Source organism: Pteronotus mesoamericanus, unplaced genomic scaffold, assembly GCF_021234165.1.
Source record: "Pteronotus mesoamericanus isolate MK-2021 breed Mesoamerican mustached bat unplaced genomic scaffold, CSHL_Meso_final contig_214, whole genome shotgun sequence".
Lineage (NCBI taxonomy): Eukaryota > Metazoa > Chordata > Mammalia > Chiroptera > Mormoopidae > Pteronotus > Pteronotus mesoamericanus.
This window is the reverse complement of record NW_026555089.1, coordinates 4,157,651-4,176,983: the sequence shown is the minus strand read 5'-3', so window position 1 is coordinate 4,176,983 and position 19,333 is coordinate 4,157,651. Positions and strand designations below refer to the sequence as shown.

Here is a 19,333-nt window from a genome sequence, read left to right as displayed (position 1 = left end):
TTTAAAAACATCTCCGCGCCTTGGTGTTCCTGACTGTGAAATGGGGATAGGGCTCCCTGTTTCCCACCAGCACCTCTCAGGAAGAGGGTCAGAACAGGCCCAAAGGGCAGCTTTTAGAGCGGTCTATAGCCACTATTATCATCTCCATTGTACACATGAGAAAACAGACTCAGAGAGGGCCTGTGGCTTTCCCAAGGTCACACAGCACCCAAGCGGCAGAGCCGGAACGCGAACCCCGGATCTCCGTCACGGGATCCACGCCAGCGCCCCCAGGTCCTGCAGTCCCCTGGCCCCAGGGCAACCTCTGCCCGGTCCCGACCCGAGCGCCCTCGCCCCCATCAGGCCCCTCCCTCCTCCCCATATTTAGCGCGAATCCGATCCGGGGCTGGGCCGGGAGCTACTTAACGCGGCCCAAGTGTTCTGGAGAGCGCGGAGCAGAGCGAAGCCAGAAACCCTAGCGAGATGATGATGGTTATGAAGCCCGAGGGTCTGGGGGCCGGGGAGGGGCCTTTCGCGGCCGGCAGCGGCGAGTACATGGAACAGGAGGAGGACTGGGACCGCGACCTGCTGCTGGACCCGGCCTGGGAGAAGCAGCAGCGGAAAGTGAGTACTAGCCCATTTCCTGACGGCAAAACTGAGGCTTCAGAAGCCGATGGGTTTGTGGTTGTCATCTCGCCAGGTCAGGGGCATAGCCAGCAGAGTGCCACTCCTTAGCTCAGACTCTGCCCCTCAACCCTCTGCTGTCCCCCAGGGCAAGAAGAGAGGACTGGGAGTCCGCATGAAGGGTTTAGGATGACAAGGAGAGTTTCTGGGTTGCCCCCCAGCATCCATTTCCCTGGGTCTATTGCCCCAATTCTGATGGTGAAAACAGATTGGGCTTAGCCCAGGAGATCCAAGTTTAGGGGCTTCCAGAAGAATAATCTGTTTCTCCCCACACCCCACCTTCACCTCTCTAGCTAAATATTCCCAGGCCCCACCCTGAGGACGTGCAGCCAGACAATTAGCAAAGAGACTTGGGCAACCCTCAGCGAGGGGGCAACCATCCCATCCCCTTCCGCCGTCTCTTCTGATTCTCTCCAGCATGGCATCCATGGTCACTCTATCCCAATTGTCAAATGAGGAAACTGAAGCCTAGAAAGGGGCAGAAATAGAACCCAAATCATATACTGGCAGAAAACAGGAACCTCCAACCTGAGGGTCTTTGCCCCTTGCTTGCCCCATCCCCGCGCTTTCCCAAGATACCCCCTCCCTGCCCCAGCGACTCTGAGTCTGCTGAAAAGGCCACAGGGTTGGGGAGGAGGGAGCCCTGTGTCCCCTTACACAGTAACCTGACTCTCTGGCCAGACGGACACTTTGTGCTGAGGCAGCGGCTTGGGGGAGCTAGAGAGGGGCACAAGGGCAGCTGCTCCTGGGCCCAGCCTTGTAGGGCGCTCGGGCCCCCTCTCGCTGAGCTATTTTCACTCCCAGACTTTCCCAAGTGGAGGGGGCAGGACACCTGGGTTCCCAAAAGAGAAATGATCCTGGCTGAAGTGAGAAAACTTTGGGGAGTGGCAGGCCAGGAGTAGGGAGGACACCATGAGGTCACGGACCCTGCTCAGCATCTGCCAACTGTTTTGACTCCAGAACTGGGCAGGGGACAGACGTGTTCAGTGGAATTTGCAGGATCTGAGAATTCCAGGGTTTAGAATCAGAGCACTTCTGCTGGGTTAGGTGATAGGAGAGGACCCCGGGGCCCGGGAGGCTCAGCCGACTCTGCTGGGGTACCCCGGGTGACAAGCCTCCCCCAGGCTCCTCTTGCACCTGTCTCCAAGCAGGGCTGTGGTCCTCTGGTCCAGCAGTCTCCCGGACACGTCATCCCTGCCTCCAGCTGTCATCAGCTTTGCAACAACTCTGGTTCTCAACCACACCCACCCAGACCCCTCCCTGATCCAGGTTCATGCGCCCCTCCTAAGACACAACCTGTCTGTAACTTGTCTTTGTCACTTAGCAAAATACCAGAAATATCCTTTCAACCCACCTTATAGCCACCCACCTCATCGATTCATTCAATGGCTGCGGAGAGTAGCTGTTCTGTACATTAATCTCCGGGATGCTGGACATTCTGGTCCGTCCTTTCCATTCCAACGTCGTCTATTACACTGTAGTGAAATCTCTGTGCTTAGCTTCGGTCCTGCCTCCTCCCTGTTACCCCTCTGCGTCTTGGAACATCTCTTTCCACCTGATTCAACCACATTCAAAAATATTTATTCAATATTCCTTAAGGAGATCCCACTATGTGTCAGGCACTGTTTCAGGTGCCAGGAATTCAGCAGGGGACAAGCTCAGGCAGCTTATATGCCAGCAAGGATGATGGTCCTATCACCTCCATCTCGTCCTGCCCCGTTGCTCTCACTGACTCTCTCTTACCCTGGTCCCGGTCGCCACCTCCTCACTTCTCTCCCTTCTGCTTTGCCAAGCCTTCCATCTCTGCAACCAGAATGAGCTGTTTAAAACAGTTCTGCCCACGTCCTCTGCCTGAAAGCTCCCCTGACTCCCTGTTGCTCTCAGGATCATGTTCAAACTCCCTGGCTTAGCACCCAAGATCGTGCATGACCTGGCTCCTGCTGCCCCTCCGGCCTGACTCTCACCAACCACTTATACCCCCACACCCCCAGCTTCATGCCAGCAGTGCCCACAGGAGCTGCGGCCCCGCAAACCTAGCAACTGTGTCTCACTGGCAAGGACTTGCCCGCGTGGCTGCCCCTGCTGGGAATGCCCTTGCCTGCCCTTCCTGCCTGAATAACTCTGGCTCTTCCATCGCAGCTCTGATCAAACAGTAGCCTTCCCCACCTAAATGGGAGAACTCCTCCCCTAGAATCCCCAATGCAGGTCCCTCCCAGCTCTTCTCAGACCTGCAGGACTCTTTGATGGACTGTGAGTTCCTTCAGGGCAGGGACCACATCTCATTAAGAACCATGTTTGTCAAATGAAAAAATGCCCTTCTCCCCTCGCCGGTGTGGCTGAGTTGGTTGGAGCATCGTCCCATAAACTGGAAAGTCCCCAGTCAGGCACATACCTAGAGATTTCAGGTTTGATCCCTGGTTGGGGCGTGTACAGGAGGCAACAAATCAATGTTTCTCCCTCACATCAATGTTTCTCTTTCTCCCCCGCCTGCCTCCCTCTCTCTAAAAGCAATGAAAAAAAAAAAAATGTCATCAGGTGAGCATAAAAAAAAGAAGAAGAAAGAAAAAGCCTCTTCCTTTGCCGTGGAAGCCCCACCCAGACCTGCCTTTCCCCCTGTCCTGTTCAGTTCCAGGGCATCCCAGACTCTAGGATTGGCAGGAATTACAGGGAATCAGCTGACCTTCCTGTGTTTGAGGCCCCATCAAGTAGTGCTCAGCACTCACTTACACACCTCCGGTGACGGGAAACTCACCCCTTTCCCTTAGCAATGACAGCCCCTCAAGAATTTAAAAAGCATCATCCTTTTCCAGCTTCTAGGGCGTCTGAAAAGCTGGTCCAAGAAGGGAAATTGGCTGAGGGAAAAAATTCCAAATGACTTCTAGGGCCACCTTTAAGGAGTATCTGCTTTGCGGTGGGGGATGCTCTAAGTTTGAGAACCCTACCAGGTTGGGGAAGAAGGGCCTGAGACATCATGGCGCCTGATGGGTTAACTGTACGCATGGGGAGACTGAGCTTAAGAGAAGGCAAAGAGCTGGCCCAAGGTCACAGAGAGCAGCTCAGCTGGGGTTGGAGCCCAAAACTGGATTTGACCGAGGACTTTAGAGCTGATGGATCCAGGAGAATCCAGAGCCTGCAACCTTGGTAGTTTGGTTGAAATTTGTGGACCAAGCCCCAGGTCACCCCATCCCTAGTAGACACACAGCCACGTACCAGCCTTTGCACCCCAGACAGAGACTGAGGCTGAGGCTAACTCTGGGGAGCAGGGAGGACCTCCAGAAACTAGGTCAGGCTGGGCGTGAGTGCCCAGCTGGTGTGCCGTGGCCTGCAAGCCCTTTCGTACTCGTAGTCTACCTGGAGGCCAATCACAACAGCCTGGAGAGGTCACTGGGGCTGAGGAAAATATGCAGGTGCACAGTCCCTCGGGCAAAACCCTCAGAGCCAGGTTCGCTTCGATCCAGAATGTTTCAGATTCTAGAATGGCGGTATCTCCCTGCGTTGGTCCTTGCGTCTCAGAGGGCCCCACACTTTGGAGTGTCTGCTTTACGATCCTCTAAATCCCCCTCCAGTACTTGAGGCTGGTTGCAGCTGGAGCCCTGCTGGTGAGGTACCCCAAGTTCAAACTGAGACCTGCATGAGCCCCAGATCCCATTTTCTCCTCTTCCAGGAGAACTAAAGCTCGGAGAGGGAGAGGGGCTGGCGCACAGCAAGCCAGTGGCCGAGCCAGGACTTGAATCCAAGACCCTGGGCTCGGAGGCCTACCCTGGCTGGCGGGCCTGAGCACTGTCCCCAGCGTGAGGGTCTGAGCACTGTTCTTTCCCCCAGACCTTCACTGCCTGGTGCAACTCACACCTGCGTAAGGCCGGCACCCAGATCGAGAACATCGAGGAGGATTTCCGCAACGGCCTCAAACTCATGTTGCTCCTGGAGGTCATTTCAGGTGACGGGTGCAAATCCGTGTTCAGGGACCCCAGGACCCAGGGGAATCCAGAGAGTTGGGGGAATATGGCAGCAGAGGCTGGAGAGGACTTAGTGGTCGAGGGGGAAGTTTGAGGAGAGTGTCTCCATCTTCCTCTCATGACTTTTGACCCTTACACTCTCCTTTTACACCCAGGAGAGAGGTTACCCAGGCCAGACAAAGGCAAGATGCGCTTCCACAAAATTGCCAATGTCAACAAGGCCCTGGACTTCATTGCCAGCAAGGGGGTCAAGCTGGTTTCCATCGGGGCTGAAGGTGAGGATGTGGCAGGAGGGAGCCAAGGCTGGGTCTGGGGGGTGTTCCTGACATAAAAAAGTCACGTCCGTGAGCTTCGGTTTCCTCATCTCAACAATGGGGATAACCATCCATGTCTCATGGGAGGGACTGGAAGGAACAGAGGTATCCAAAATGCCAGCACAGGACCTGGCACTAAGCCAGTGTTAGAAGTGCTTTTAAGTAGCCCTGACCAGTGTGGTTCAGTTGGTTGTCCGTCATCCTGCAAAGCAGAAGGTCACTGGTTTGATTCCTAGTCAGGGCACATGCCTGAGTTGCAAGTTCCATCCCTGGTCGAGAGGCATATAAAAGGCTCTTTCTCTCATACTGATGTTTCTCTCCTGCTCTTTCTCCCTCCCTTCCCCTCTCTCTAAAAATAAATAAATAAAATCTTTATTTAAAAAATCACTTTTAAGTAAAACAACTGAGTACCAACTAGATGCCAGCCCTGGGATGTGGCACCAGGGCCAGAGGGCAGAGCAGGGGGAGGTGGCTGAGGCAGGCGGCACAGGCCTTGAATACCAGGTGGGATCTGTCTCGTCCCCGTCCTGTAGAGATCGTGGATGGGAACCTGAAGATGACCTTGGGCATGATCTGGACCATCATCCTGCGCTTCGCCATCCAGGACATCTCTGTGGAGGGTGAGCAGGGGATGAGGGGAAGCAAGGAAGGTGAGAGGGCTGGCCTGGACCCCTCCCCAGCTAACACGCCCCCATCCTCACCCAGAGACCTCGGCCAAGGAAGGCTTGCTCCTGTGGTGCCAGCGGAAGACAGCGCCATACCGCAACGTCAACGTGCAAAACTTCCACACCAGGTCTGTCAGCCAGTCAGCGTGAGCGCGTGGGCCTCTGCCAGTCCCTGGCCCCTGTCACAAGCCACAGGGGAGGAGAGGTCACAACCAAGTTCCTGGAACAGTGTCTGAAAATAGGAGGATTCAGTCAATGCAGAACTGACTCCAGGAGGGTGAGGGAGACTTCCTGGAGGAGTGGGCTCCCCGGGAGGGCATTCCAGCCAGAGGGAACTTGGGGGCAAGGACTGGAGGCCAAAAACACCCAGCAATTGGTGGGGCCGAAGCCTAGGGTGCGTGAAGGAATCACGATGAGCTTGGAGGCGACAGTCCAAGTCTGGTAACAGAGGGCCTCCAGTGCCAAGCTAAGGAGTTTGGACTTGACCCCATTTTACAGAGGAGGCTGCCCTGCTGGGGTGCCTCTGGGGTGAGCATAGGACAGGGCCTCAGCTCGAACCTGGGCCTGACCTGCTCCCTTCTTTCTGTCCAGCTGGAAGGATGGCCTGGCCCTCTGTGCTCTCATCCACCGACACCGCCCTGACCTCATCGACTACGCCAAACTGCGCAAGGTGGGCCTCCGACACCCCCCGCCCCAACTCCCAAAAACCTCTGCCCTCGGCTGACCTTTCACGTCTGCCCCCTCATACCCATCTAGGACGACCCCATCGGCAACCTGAACACTGCCTTTGAGGTGGCCGAGAAATACCTGGACATCCCTAAGATGTTGGATGCAGAAGGTGAGAGCGAGCCTAGCCTGGGGGAGGACTCCTCCGGCTCACAATCTGACCGCCACACCTTTGCCCCTGCTGTTCTCTCCTCCAAGAAGGTGCTGCCCTTCTCCTGGCTCCCTGGGCAGAGCCCTTTGGGGCACTGGCTGCCTTCTCCAAGAGCCCCGTAGCCCGCCTCTGTGCGCCTCTCTGCCCAGTGGGACCAGCCTCCTCTGCACACCCCCTATGTAATGGCTCCACCCTCTGCCTCATATCCCAGTTACCTGGGTCACTTAGGGGCATGTTGGTCCCTCAAGACTGGGAGCTCCTCTGGGGAAGTCCTGCCTTTTGTCCCTGTGCCCAAGCTAGGCTTTGGTCACTGGAAAGCAAACACTTTCTGAGCACGCGCTGTGCCTGGTACTCTGGATGCATGGGCATTGATGGATGTGAACATATGGGGTGGTTAGAGATACCAGGCAGTGTGGACTGGTGCCTCACGAGGGCCACAGTGTCTGCTCACCTACCCGTTCCCGCATGGTTTCCTTGCCCTCCAGAGCAGGAGGCTGCTGGGCCCTGAGGTGGTCAGAGAAGGATTCTGGGAAGAGGAAGACGGTTTGGGGTAGCTGGCAGTTGGAGGCTACGACCAGACGTCACTGGCCCCTCCCATTCCAAGAGAGGTCTCTACCTGGGTGGGGACATGAGCCCATTTCCTGCCCCTGTCTTTGACCAATAAACACCTCACTGCCCTCCCCCAGACATCGTGAACACTCCAAAGCCTGATGAGAAGGCCATTATGACCTACGTTTCCTGCTTCTACCATGCCTTCGCCGGCGCTGAGCAGGTGAGGAGTGTGGACCTGGGAGCCCAACCTTGGCGGCGTCCCAACATTTGGAGGTGCCAGGCCCACAGGTGGGCAGGCAACCATTCCAGTACATGCGCGGGTCTTGGGGGACTCGGAAGCAGAGGCCTCTGGCCTGGGAGCACCACCCCCACCCTGAAAGATGTGCTCGCCTCACTCTGGCCCATGTGGCTCAGTGTGTGGGAGTTTTTTTTTTGAGGGGGGGGGGGGGGAATTTTTTTCCCCCCCCCCCCTGGGAGGCTGTGCCCCGACTGGGAACCAAACCGGTGACCTTTCGGTCTGCAGGCCGGCGCTCAGTCCACTGAGCCACACCAGCCAGGACACAAGTTCAGTTCTTGATAAGGGCACATGCCTGGGTTGCAGGTTCGGTCCCCAATCAGGGCGCATGCAAGAGGTAACCAATCGTTGTTTCTCTCCCTTTCTCTCTCCCTCCCTTCCCCTCTCCCCCTTTCTCTAAAAATCAATGGGCATTTACTCGAGCAAAAAAAAAAAAAGAGAGAGAGAGAGAAAGAAAAAATGTGCTGCCCTCCTCCCTTTTCCTATTTGCTGGGGCCTAGGGTTCAGGGTTCATAGGCTTTACAGAGGGAAGCTGGGTCAGGAGTGTCTATGGCAGCTTGTTCTATGGCAGCCACTCTGCCCCCAACCCCCAACAGGCGGAGACTGCCGCCAACAGGATCTGCAAGGTGCTGGCCGTGAACCAGGAGAACGAGAAGCTGATGGAGGAGTACGAGAAGCTGGCCAGCGAGGTGAGCCCGAGAGGGCCTTCCCTCTCCGACCTGCGCCCTCCCAGCCTGGCTGACCCAGCTCTGTGCCAGCAGAGTCTCCCTCTCCTCAGAGCAGCCTTAGCCAAGACTGCCTTTCCCCCAGCCTCCTCTCTCCCAGCCTCCCCTTGACATCGTCACCTCAGCCATCTTCCGCCCCCTTCTGCCTTTCCAAGCTCCTGGTCACTCACTCATTCTTCACTCATTTCCTCATTCACTTATCCATTCACTCATATTTACGCATCCTCATGGTCTTTGCTCTGTGCCAACCTATACTGGTCCCTGGACTTAGAAGTTAACCACCCTACTCTTTCCCTGACTAGTGGGGACCCCCTGTTCTGCCCTTCAGACCCCCCGCTCTGCTTGAGACTGGGCCTTTTGGCCACAGCCTGGGTGTGGGTGTAGAGGGGTGGGCGAAGTGAGTGGGTGAAGTGAGCAGGCTCGGAGCTCTCTGCTCTGCCCCGGCCTGGCCCTGACAGCTGCTGGAATGGATCCGCCGCACCGTCCCGTGGCTGGAGAACCGTGTGAGCGAGCACAGCATGAGTGCCATGCAGCGCAAGCTGGAGGACTTTCGGGACTACCGGCGCCTGCACAAGCCCCCCCGTGTGCAGGAGAAGTGCCAGCTGGAGATCAACTTCAACACGCTGCAGACCAAGCTGCGGCTAAGCCACCGGCCCGCCTTCATGCCCTCCGAGGGCAAGCTGGTCTCGGTGAGCCGGGCCAGGGATGGGGTGACCCCGGCTCTGCCTTCATCCTCTGGGTGACTGTGGGCTCTGTGTCCCCTTCTGTCCAATGGGTGAGCTGTGATGGAGGGCACCTCTGCCTGCCCTGCAGGACATCGCCAATGCATGGCGGGGGCTGGAGCAAGTGGAGAAGGGCTATGAGGACTGGCTGCTCTCGGAGATCCGGCGCCTGCAGCGACTCCAGCACCTGGCAGAGAAGTTCCAGCAGAAGGCCTCGCTACATGAAGCCTGGACCCGGGGTAGGTACACCTCATGGGGCTTCATTCTATCCTGGGGTGGAAATGGGTAGAGAGCGGAGCGGGATGCCTGGCAAAATGTGCAGGTCAGGGTAGGTGTTCTGCCGGGAAGCTGGAGACTTGTTTCCTGTCTCCCACCCTGACTGCTGTGCAACCAAGCCACTGCCCCTCTTTGGGCGACAGTTTCCTTAAGTATACACTCAGGCCCCGCACTCCCTTCTGGTTCTGGCCTTCTGTAGGTCTGCTCTAATATATTTATCAGTTAGCATGTTATTTATATATGTAACATCTGTCCAAAGGAGAATCCCCAACCGTAACCTCACTTACCTTATACTCAAAGTATATTGATGCCAAAATATGTCATGAGTCAAATATATTAACCTGTATGAACACATTCATTCTGTATTCTGTCAGGGATTTTAGTCCTATCAAGTGAATGACTCCTACCTAAAAATAATGAACAAACACTAACAATGGATTATGGCCATAATAAATAATGATGGTTTGATATAATAAAAATTCCTTATATAAATATAAGTCCATTAATGTGACCCTGAGATCTCTGAACCTCTAAACCTCAGTTACCTTTTCTGCAAAATGCAGAGGCACTGAATAAATGGTTGCTGCTGCAGTTATGTTTTTTATTTGCATAATTATGGTAATTGTTTTCGAAGCACTTTTGGGTTCATTATGCATTCTACCAAGGGCCAGGCACCTCGCGAGGCGTTGGGTAAACTGGTGAGCAGACGAAGCTGTGTCAGGGGCTTCTCAGGCTCAGAGTCGTGAAGAGGTAGTTCTGGATCAAATAATACCATAACAGTACCAAGGGCCACTCTGCATCATGCAGGGGCAGGGGATGCAGACGACATTTACGGGCCACGGGCCGCGTCCCTGAACAGGAGTTTCATTTAACTTTATCAGGCCAGAATCTCGAAGCAAACCGCTAGGAGGTGTGACTTGCATTTCAGAAATGAAAGATCTCCACGGTCACGCAGCCCTATTAGAGCCCCTGATTCTCTGTCCGAGCAGGGAAGGAGGAGATGCTGAACCAGCGCGACTATGAGTCGGCGTCGCTACAGGAGGTGCGGGCGTTATTGCGGCGCCACGAGGCCTTTGAGAGCGACTTGGCGGCACACCAGGACCGCGTGGAGCACATCGCCGCGCTGGCCCAAGAGCTCAAGTAGGCGTGGCCGGGGCCGGGCCCGCCCCCGGGGACAACGCCCCTCCCTGCGTGGCCCCGCCCCTCGGCTCGGGACCCCGCCCTCACCCTCATTGCTTTCAAGGCGTTCGCCACCCAGCCTTGGTACCTCTTCCATCCCCGTCGCCACTTGCTCCGTTCCTCCTCCCAGCCCCATCTCCGGACCCCGCTCTGCTGCCCACACTCTCGCCCACCGGCGCTCGCCCGCCCCACTCCCATGGCCTGCCTCCTTCAGCTCCGGGGCTGGGTCCGCTACCGCCTCACCCCTGCTCAAATACACTCGCCCTTTCTCGCATAACCCCGCTCCGAAAATCCAGGCGATACCCCTCCACGCAGGCTCCTTGAGGGACTTGATCTGAGACCAGTGGGCACCCCTATTCCCCCAAGACCACGCTGGGAACACCCCCTTCAGGAAAGTCCTGTTTGACCCCACCTGCCATGGGGCGTGGGTCTGGAGGAAATCTGGGCCGCGGTCTGGCCCCACAGTCACCCCCCTCTTCCCGTCCCCAGTGAGCTGGACTACCATGACGCCGCCTCAGTGAATAGCCGCTGCCAGGCCATCTGCGACCAGTGGGACAACCTGGGCACGCTGACCCAGAAGAGGCGGGACGCCCTTGAGGTGAAGTGGGGTCAGGGAGCAGGGGTCTGGACACTGGAGACAGGTGATGAGCCTGCTGGGCAGACTGCTGACCCGTCGCCATCTCCGCGGCCCTTAGAGGATGGAAAAGCTCCTGGAGACCATCGACCAGCTGCAGCTGGAGTTTGCACGGCGGGCAGCACCCTTCAACAACTGGCTGGATGGTGCGGTGGAGGACCTGCAGGATGTGTGGCTGGTGCACTCGGTGGACGAAACTCAGGTGGGTGTGGGCGTTCTAGGGGGGGGCTGGGGCTGTATGAGATGACAGGGAAGCGGGCCTAAAATCCTGTCACCGTTCCTCTAGGCCCTTGGGGAATGGGGACAGAAGGAAAACCCCAGTTCCCTAGCGCTGAGCTAGGAAACAGGAGGCCTGGACTCTTGAGCCAACCCTGCCTGGGCCAACTGGATGGCCTGGGGCAGGCTGCTGCCCTGTCACCTGCAGGAAGCTGGGGGTGCTGACTGATCCTGCCTGCCTGTTGCCCGCAGAGTCTGCTGACAGCACATGAGCAGTTCAAGGCAACGTTGCCTGAGGCTGACCGAGAGCGGGGCGCCATCCTGGGCATCCAGGGTGAGATCCAGAAGATCAGCCAAACGTATGGGCTGCGGCCGAGCTCCACCAATCCCTACATCACCCTCAGCGCACAGGACATCAACACCAAGTGGGACACGGTCAGTGCTGCCTGCGGCCACTCCCTGTCTCCCACCAGCTCCTGAGAACCTTAACCACCCTGAAACTGCAGGTGTCTCAAGATAAGGAACTGGGGTCTGCCACAGACTCCTGGTGGCGTTGGCCAAGGCACCCAGCCTGCCAGCCTCACCTGGAAAGAGGCCATAGCAGCAGCATTTTCCTGTCAGGCCTGATGCAAAGTAGAATGAAACCTGGTGTGTGGACATCCTTTACAAAACACCTTGTTAGTTATAAAGGAAGTTGTTGAGTGGTTTGCCCAAGAGCCTGCCCCAGGGCCTTGACACCTTGGCTCAGAGCAGCAGGGGCTTTTCTAGGGACTGGTTTTCCCCGGAGCTGCCCCTGCCACAACCACCCTGCTTCCCAGGTCCGAAAGCTGGTGCCCAGCCGTGACCAGATGCTGCAGGAGGAGCTGGCACGACAGCAGGTGAACGAAAGGCTCCGGCGACAGTTTGCAGCCCAGGCCAATGCCATTGGGCCCTGGATTCAGGGGAAGATGGAGGTAAGGCTCGGAGGGTGGGGCAGGGGCTGGGCCGCCAAGAGCTGGGAGTGCTCATCCTGCCTGGGTCTCCCTGCAGGAGGTGGGGCGCCTGGCAGCCGGGATGGCCGGCTCTCTGGAGGAGCAGATGGCTGGACTGCGGCAGCAGGAGCAGAATATCATCAACTACAAGAATAACATTGACCGGCTGGAGGGTGACCACCAGCTGCTTCAGGAGGGCCTAGTGTTTGACAATAAGCACACCGTCTATGGAATGGAGGTGGGCTCAGACCTGCTAAGAAGAGGGGAGGCAGCGTGGGCTGGGGGAACCTGGGCCAGCCACAGCTGGACATAGCATGTCTGGCCCAGGAGGGACCCCAGTTCAACTTGGACAAGTCCCTCAATATACCCGTAGGGGTACTGAGACCCAGTAAGTGAAAACTGACCTGTCCAGAGTTACACAGCAGTCTAAAGCCAGACCAGGCTGGCCATGGCTGGTTGATCAATACTTGATACATAATAAATCATGAAACTTTTAAAGCAGGAAGGGCCACTAGAGGTCACTCCATGGAACCTCCAGAGGGGTGCAGATTCCCCAGAGAGGAGAGGACTTGCCCAGTGTCTCACAGTGGATTGGGGGCGGAGCCAGAGCGCATGGCCAGGCACTGGCTGCCCACTGACTTGGGCTGTCTCCTGCTCTCCCAGCACATCCGTGTGGGCTGGGAGCAGCTGCTCACCTCCATTGCCCGCACCATCAACGAGGTGGAGAACCAGGTACTGACTCGAGATGCCAAGGGCCTGAGCCAGGAGCAGCTCAACGAGTTCCGGGCATCCTTCAACCACTTTGACCGGGTCAGCAGGGACCCAGCCTTGTGGTGGTAGACTGGGGGCTGGTGGGATTTGAGGACCAAACTTAACACCCACTCACCCACTCCAGAAGCGGAACGGGATGATGGAGCCTGACGACTTCCGGGCTTGCCTCATCTCCATGGGCTACGACCTGGTGAGTGTCCCCCACCCCTGTCCCAGGGGTCCCATCAGTGCCCTCTCCTACACATGCACCACCTACTGTGTGTCTCCCACCTTAACATCCGTGATCTCCTCACCATACTCATTGGGGCTGGGCAGAATTATCCCATTTCAGAGAGGGGCTATTGAAGACTCAGAGGTAGATTAACTTTTTCATAGACACACAGCTGGAAATTTGGAGCTAGTTCAGTGTGACTCAAAAGCCTGGGCCTGCAACATTTTTACTCAAGAGAAACAGCGCTACAGAAAGCCGCAGAAGAAACATCAGGCCCAATGGACACCAAGGGGCATTGCCACGGGCAGGACGCAGACTTTAGCCTAGAGGGAAGACTCCCTAAAGCCAGAGCTGACAAGGCTGCAGTCTGTGGAGAAAGGGAGCATCCTGCCACTGGGATTGTCAAGCCAAGGCTGGACAGTCCCCGGGGGGCTTTGGCGTCCATGGGCATGATGCCCGGCCTCTGATCCCTGCAGGGGGAAGTGGAGTTTGCTCGCATCATGACCATGGTGGACCCCAACGCAGCTGGGGTCGTGACCTTCCAGGCCTTCATTGACTTCATGACCCGAGAGACCGCTGAGACTGATACAGCTGAGCAAGTTGTGGCCTCCTTCAAAATCCTGGCAGGAGACAAGGTGAGTCCCTGGCCTGGAGAGGGCTGGCGGGCTGGGGCAGGGAATGGGCCCTCAACACCTCTTCTCCCCCAGAACTACATCACCCCTGAGGAGCTGCGGCGGGAGCTCCCGGCTGAGCAGGCGGAGTACTGCATCCGCCGGATGACGCCCTACAAGGGGTCTGGGGCTCCAGCCGGAGCCCTGGACTACATTGCCTTCTCCAGCGCCCTCTATGGGGAGAGTGACCTCTGACCTCGACCCCTGAGGTTCTCCGTGCAAGTCAGAGAGAGGGTGCTCCCTCTGATTCTGTCCATCCCTCAGAGCACAGACCCTCGATTACGACCAGCCAACTGTTTCTGAATAAAGATCCACCGTGGTTCTCTCTCTGTGTCCTTTGGGTTCCTGAAGCAGAAGCTGAGCCCTCAGGTTCCTGGGAAGGGCCAGCCTCCTGAACTTCACCCTCCAGGAGTTCCCGCCACCCCTACTTGCCCTCAGGGGCTGGGCATCCACACCACACTGGAGCTCAGGTCACCTCTTTATTGCTCTTAGAGGGTAGTTACAGCAGTCTGTCTAGACGTGGAAGGGAACACTGTCCCCAAATCCAGGGGGACCAGAATTTATAGCAGCGGACAGAAGAAGGCCCGGGCAGGAAGCCAGAGCCTGCTGAGAGGACATGCTGGATTGAACACCACCACATCTGCTTCCCACCTGTCCTTCCCTGAGCCCAGGGTCCCACGCCAGCTTCAGCTACCAAGACGTCATCCTTCACCCCAAGACTTTCCCAGCTACTGCAACTCAACAACGGTGCAGCTGAGGAACCTCAGAGTGGGAGTCGGGGGGAGGGGCTACACCCCTAGCCCTGTGCCCTTTGCCCACCTTGAGGTACCCGGCACCCATCCCTCAGCCAGCTGTGTCTCCTGGAGAGGGGCCCAGACATGCAGCTCAGTCTGGGGGAGGGGCTATCCTGGTCAGCAGCAGGTCCTGAGCTGATGCTCCTCAGTTCACCACTGCCGAGCTGGCCATGACGTTGACACCACAGGCCCCGGACCCACGATGCAAGTAGTAGTAACCCTGGGAGAGAAGGGAGGGGCGTTGGGAGGGCCCTAGGGCAGGGTCAGGGCTGGAGGGCCAGGGGCCAAGCGGGCAAGACTCACCTCCTCACCCCAGTCAGTGCCCCAGCTGTTCTTGATGGCCCAGAAGGGAACATCAGAGCCTGGGAAGCAGTGGGGAGTACAGAGAGTCGGGACCCCAAGCACTCAGCACGCTTCCAAATATCTGCTGTGGGCCTACTGTGTGACAAGTACTAGAAAGACAGCAGAAAAAAGGACAGGCGCACCTACCACCCTCCTGGAGACCAGGTAGGGCTCTGCGGTTCAGGAAGGGCACAGGCCCACACCCCTCTAGCACGTTAGCGGCCGTGCAGTTCAACCTCCCACCGCCTCAGCTCTCCCATCCACAGGGGGATGGGTGATCCCGCCAGGCCCAGAGTGGGGGGCAGGGCTAGGACAGGGTCCCTAGGCTTTCCCTAGATTTCCCCCCTAGAGGTCCTGAGATGCTGTGGTTCGACCTCCACCTGTGACCGGGGGCGGATGGGCAGAGAGGGGGTCAGCCAGACTCACGGTTGCCATAGCCCACGAGCAGCACAGCATGGTCAATGAACCAAGGGCTGCAGAGAAGCCTCAGTGGACGGGAGATCCCACGGCGGTAGAACTGGGGAGGGAGAATATGCAGTAGGGGGCCAACTCCAAGGAGAAGCCAGGGTGGAGTCAGCAAGAAACAGGGCAGGGACAGCGGGGCCGGGGCCTTACCTGCATGCCAAAGGCGTTGATGGCAATGGAGACGGGGCCCTTGTTGGCCAGCCAGGCCGCCAGCTCTGAGACAGGGGAGGCCAGCGTCAGGGGCACCCAGGCCTCAGTCCCACGTGACCTGTCCTTGCCCCCACCCCTCACTCACTCTGCTCATCCTTGCTTAGCTCCACTGAGTCATTGATGTAAACCTTGACCTTCTCCGCAGAGAAGCTGCAGGTCTGCAAGTGGCCGTGGTAACTGTAATCATCCTCTGTTTCCAGCCCTCCTGTGGAACATCGCGGGTACATGGGGGCGTGGAGAAAAGGGGGACTCGGCTTACCATACACTCGTCTCCCAGCCAGAGGCCGCGCTCAGCCCCTTACCCACGAGGCCTCACGTTCCTCACCCACCCCAGGCCACAGCCCTTCCCCTCTGCGGAGGAGCCGCATTCCAGAGATGACACAACTGAGGCTCGGGGGTCGAGGGAGTCACCAGTGAGCAATGTGGCGGAGATGGACCTCAGCTCCCATATTCTGACTCCTCTCTTGACCCTGCTTTCCTAGGACTCTTGACCTCGGCTTGCTTGTCCTGCTCTGACAGGACCCAGCCCTGACTCTGGCCAGGCAGGGGTGGCTCCCAATCTAGCACGTCCCCGCCAGGCTCCCAGACCAGTCTCCATACAGCCACCTCCGTCCCTCAGCCCTTCGTCCTTCTACCACTGCAGCCCGCTGCGTAGCTGAATTGCCAATGAAAGTCAACACCTCCCCTCGAGGGTGAGGTGTGTTGCTAGCTGGTTTAGCAGCATCTAGAAATACAGACCTCCACGCAGCAAAAATACCAAGACCCTGTTCTGTGCCAGGAAGTTAACACGTTTCCTCACTTGATACTCAAGGCAATTCTAGCGGGTAGGCATGCGTCTCATTTCACGGGTGAAGCAGCGGAGGCTCTGAAAGAGCTGCCCTGCCCAAGGACTTCAACCAGAAGGGTCAGCACGAAGACGTCAGCCCAGCCCACGTGACTCCCACGCTCATGTCCCCCTCACAAAGTGACTTCTTGTGGAGGGAGCAGTGGCTCCCACTGACCCTGCTCACCCCGGCAATGCATACCCAGAGTCTTTATGGCTGAGTAGGCGTTGGAGGGCAGGCCGCCCATGCAGGCCTTGTCCAGTGTGTCACAGTCCACGAGCTCTAGGAGAAAGAAGGCCGGTTCCAAGGAGCCCTCAGGAGGGATTGGGCTGGAGACAGGGGGACAGAGCGGGACGCTCACCCTGCTCAGAGAGGGAGAGCAGGTCCCCCTGCTTCAGGAACCACTGGCCCTCCACGTTGCCTGTAACTGAGAAGGCCCAGCAGGAGCCACACATGCCCTACAAGAGACAGGGAGAGTCAGGGCTGGGTCCCTTCCCGACCCCAGGGCGGTCCCCACATCCTGCCCTCACTTTTGAGGGGTCCAACCTGGTTCTTGACTTCGGTGACAGCCCCCTTATTCCTCCAGTCCCACTCTGGTGGGGCAGGGTCGTCCACGGGCTTGGCTGGGTGCATCTCCTTGCCAAGCCCCTCCTTCAGGAGGGGATTCAGGTAGATGGTGCGGAACTCCTCCTCTGCAGGCAAAGATGGGCAGGCGACAAGACAGGGGGGTGGTTTTCTAAGTGAGCCTTGATTAGGGCCTTGGGAACAGGCCCTGTCTCTTCCAGGTTCCAGGAGCGCTCTGGCCAGCACCCCTACCTGTGAGATCACTGAACTTGGTGACTCCATACTGGGCTGTGCCACGGTCCAGGGCCTGGATCCTCTGAGCTTGTACCATGTTATTGATAAAGATGGACATGCGCCGCTGGGCTTCTGAGGACCAAGGAGCAGGAGAGGAGGGGCTCAGGCCCCATGCAGATTGTAAAGGGGGCGGGGGTGCTCGGGGATAACAGGCAGAGGTTTCCCTGGGGACCAGGGTGGCTCCGTGAGCTCAAGATGGGTAGGGGGGGGGGGGGGGGCAGACCTACAAGTGGTAAGAGTGGCAGGTGTGATGAACTTTGGGGGCCAAACTGGGATGATGACTTCCCAGGTATGAAGGAAAACCCTGAACGGGCTCCAAAGAGCAAGCCCAGGTGGGCAGTCACGGGAAAAGGCCAGCGTGCCGGGGGGCCTCGAGCAGGCAACATCTGGCCTTTGCCCCCTCCCACTCTACCCAGAATGATGGAGAACCACGGCTTCTGACCAGGAAAATCAGATGGGAGAAGGGGCCAGGTCCTTATGGTGGCTGCCCAGCCCTCGGAGGCTGGGCAAGAGCTTGGGGGCTTAAGGGGCCTTGAAAGGGTGCACTACCTCTTCTGTCTTTCCCCTCCCAACACAAAGGTGCCAAGTTGGGGGAAGGTCTGATCTGACTGGACAGTTACAGCCCAGGCTGGGTCCTCACCCTCCTCTGTCTCATATGTCCGGTTATAGGTGGTGATAAAGTCCTTGAAGAGCGAAACCATTTTCATATAAAAGTTCTGGAAAGGCAAAGGGGTCTTTACAGAAAGTTCTTCTCAGACTGACCAGGGAGCCCCAGGCCAGGGTGAGGGGAGGAGAAGGGAAATAAGGCAGCAGCCAGCTCCTCAGGGAGAGAAGGGCTCCTCACCTGGGGCAGGGGGTTCAACAGTGGAAAGAATGAACCAAAAGTCCCGTTTTTGTCATCTGGATAGGGTTGGAACAAAGGAATCGAGGCTGAACCCTAAATGAAGTCTGATTCGGGCCATCCCAGCCCCCTTGGGCTATCCCAGCACCTGCAATCTTGGTGGCCACAGGGCCACAGTCCCGCCTCAGCAGCGTGTGTTTTCCTAGCTCGTCCAGGACTTCAAAGGTGCAGAGCTGGAGGGAGTGGAGGAAACCAGTCTGGGGTCCATGGCTAGGTGGCGCTGGAGCCTCCTCAGATGAGGATCACCCTCCAGGCCATGACCCCCACAGTGGGGAGGCGCGGCCAGCACCCGGACACCTTCCTTTTTATAACATGGTGACTGGCCCCCACGGCCAGGGAAGTGAGCTGGGTAGCTGTTGCCTCTGATCGCTTCCTTTTGGCTTGACTCATATTCCCAACTGCTGTCAGACTCAGTCGTGGGGGTGGGGGCAGCGGGCAGGGAATTGAGGAAGCCCCATCCTCACTCACCAGGGTTTTTTCAGAGACAGGGAGCTGACACATCACGGGATCGTTGCAGGGCGGCTCCAGCAGCGTCGCCTTCAGGGAGTACAGCGACCCCCGGCCCGCCTGGTTGGAGGGACGGGTGGGGCGGTGAGGCGGGCATGGCTAGTCCCTCCTTAACCCGTCCTTCATCGGTCCCACAGCTCCACCGCGCCTCCCCCTTCCCAATCACCAGAGGTGTCCCAGCCATCCAGTGCCCCCACTCTTAAGTCTAGGCCAAGGTTCCAATCCCTCAGACTAGAGCCCCGCGCCTCCGCCCCGCTGCCTTCTCACTTGACGGACACGACCGCTCACTGCTCCCAACACGGCCCGCATCTCCGCGACCCGGCCGCGGTTGTATGTCTCCAGGGCGAAGCGAGCGGGCCGTAGCAGCTCGGGGGATGCGGGCTCCCAGGCCTGAGCGCCGGCAGCTCCGCGGGGCGGTGCGGAGGCAGCGCCCGGAAGCAGCACCAGCAATGACACCAGAGTCAGCCAGGAAGCCATGGCAAGAGTGAAGCGGGCGTCCGGGACGCAAGGACTGCTCGGATCAACCGACGGGGCGGAGCACCTCGTAGGCAGAAGATCCTGGGTCCCTCCCCAGCTCCCGGGGCGCCGCCCGCCAATGGGCCTCCACCAGGCGCGCCTGCGCGCTTTCTTGTTTACGCCAGGCACGTGGGGCGCTCTCGCTGCTCAGGCGGGTGGGCTCCAGTGTGGCTGGAACTAATTCGTCCATTACCCAGGCAGCGCCTGCAAGCACCTGG

The 19,333-nt window shown here is 58.0% G+C and overlaps 2 protein-coding genes across 2 annotated transcripts; one reads left to right on the top strand and one right to left on the bottom strand.

The window, feature by feature from the left end:
- Positions 1–405: 405 nt before the first annotated feature.
- On the top strand, positions 406–14,025 carry ACTN3 (actinin alpha 3). The gene is made up of 21 exons (XM_054570842.1): positions 406–603; positions 4,486–4,600; positions 4,775–4,894; positions 5,467–5,553; positions 5,639–5,726; positions 6,190–6,268; positions 6,355–6,436; positions 7,162–7,247; positions 7,919–8,011; positions 8,506–8,736; positions 8,861–9,008; positions 10,035–10,185; positions 10,714–10,822; positions 10,920–11,060; positions 11,327–11,509; positions 11,893–12,027; positions 12,104–12,283; positions 12,709–12,855; positions 12,941–13,006; positions 13,504–13,662; positions 13,735–14,025. Exons 1-21 carry the CDS (start codon positions 463–465, stop codon positions 13,891–13,893), a joined length of 2,700 nt encoding a protein of 899 aa, XP_054426817.1. The 5' UTR covers positions 406–462; the 3' UTR covers positions 13,894–14,025.
- A 121-nt stretch (positions 14,026–14,146) lies between these two features.
- Positions 14,147–19,122, bottom strand: CTSF (cathepsin F). Its single transcript, XM_054570839.1, has 14 exons — positions 18,867–19,122; positions 18,561–18,659; positions 18,181–18,265; positions 18,036–18,091; positions 17,832–17,907; positions 17,150–17,263; positions 16,880–17,025; positions 16,695–16,791; positions 16,535–16,615; positions 15,595–15,714; positions 15,450–15,514; positions 15,261–15,351; positions 14,796–14,854; positions 14,147–14,712 (listed from the first exon to the last, which is right to left on the bottom strand). The coding sequence occupies exons 1-14, from the start codon at positions 19,074–19,076 to the stop codon at positions 14,638–14,640; spliced, it is 1,374 nt and encodes a 457-aa protein (XP_054426814.1). The 5' UTR covers positions 19,077–19,122; the 3' UTR covers positions 14,147–14,637.
- Between the last annotated feature and the right edge of the window lie 211 nt (positions 19,123–19,333).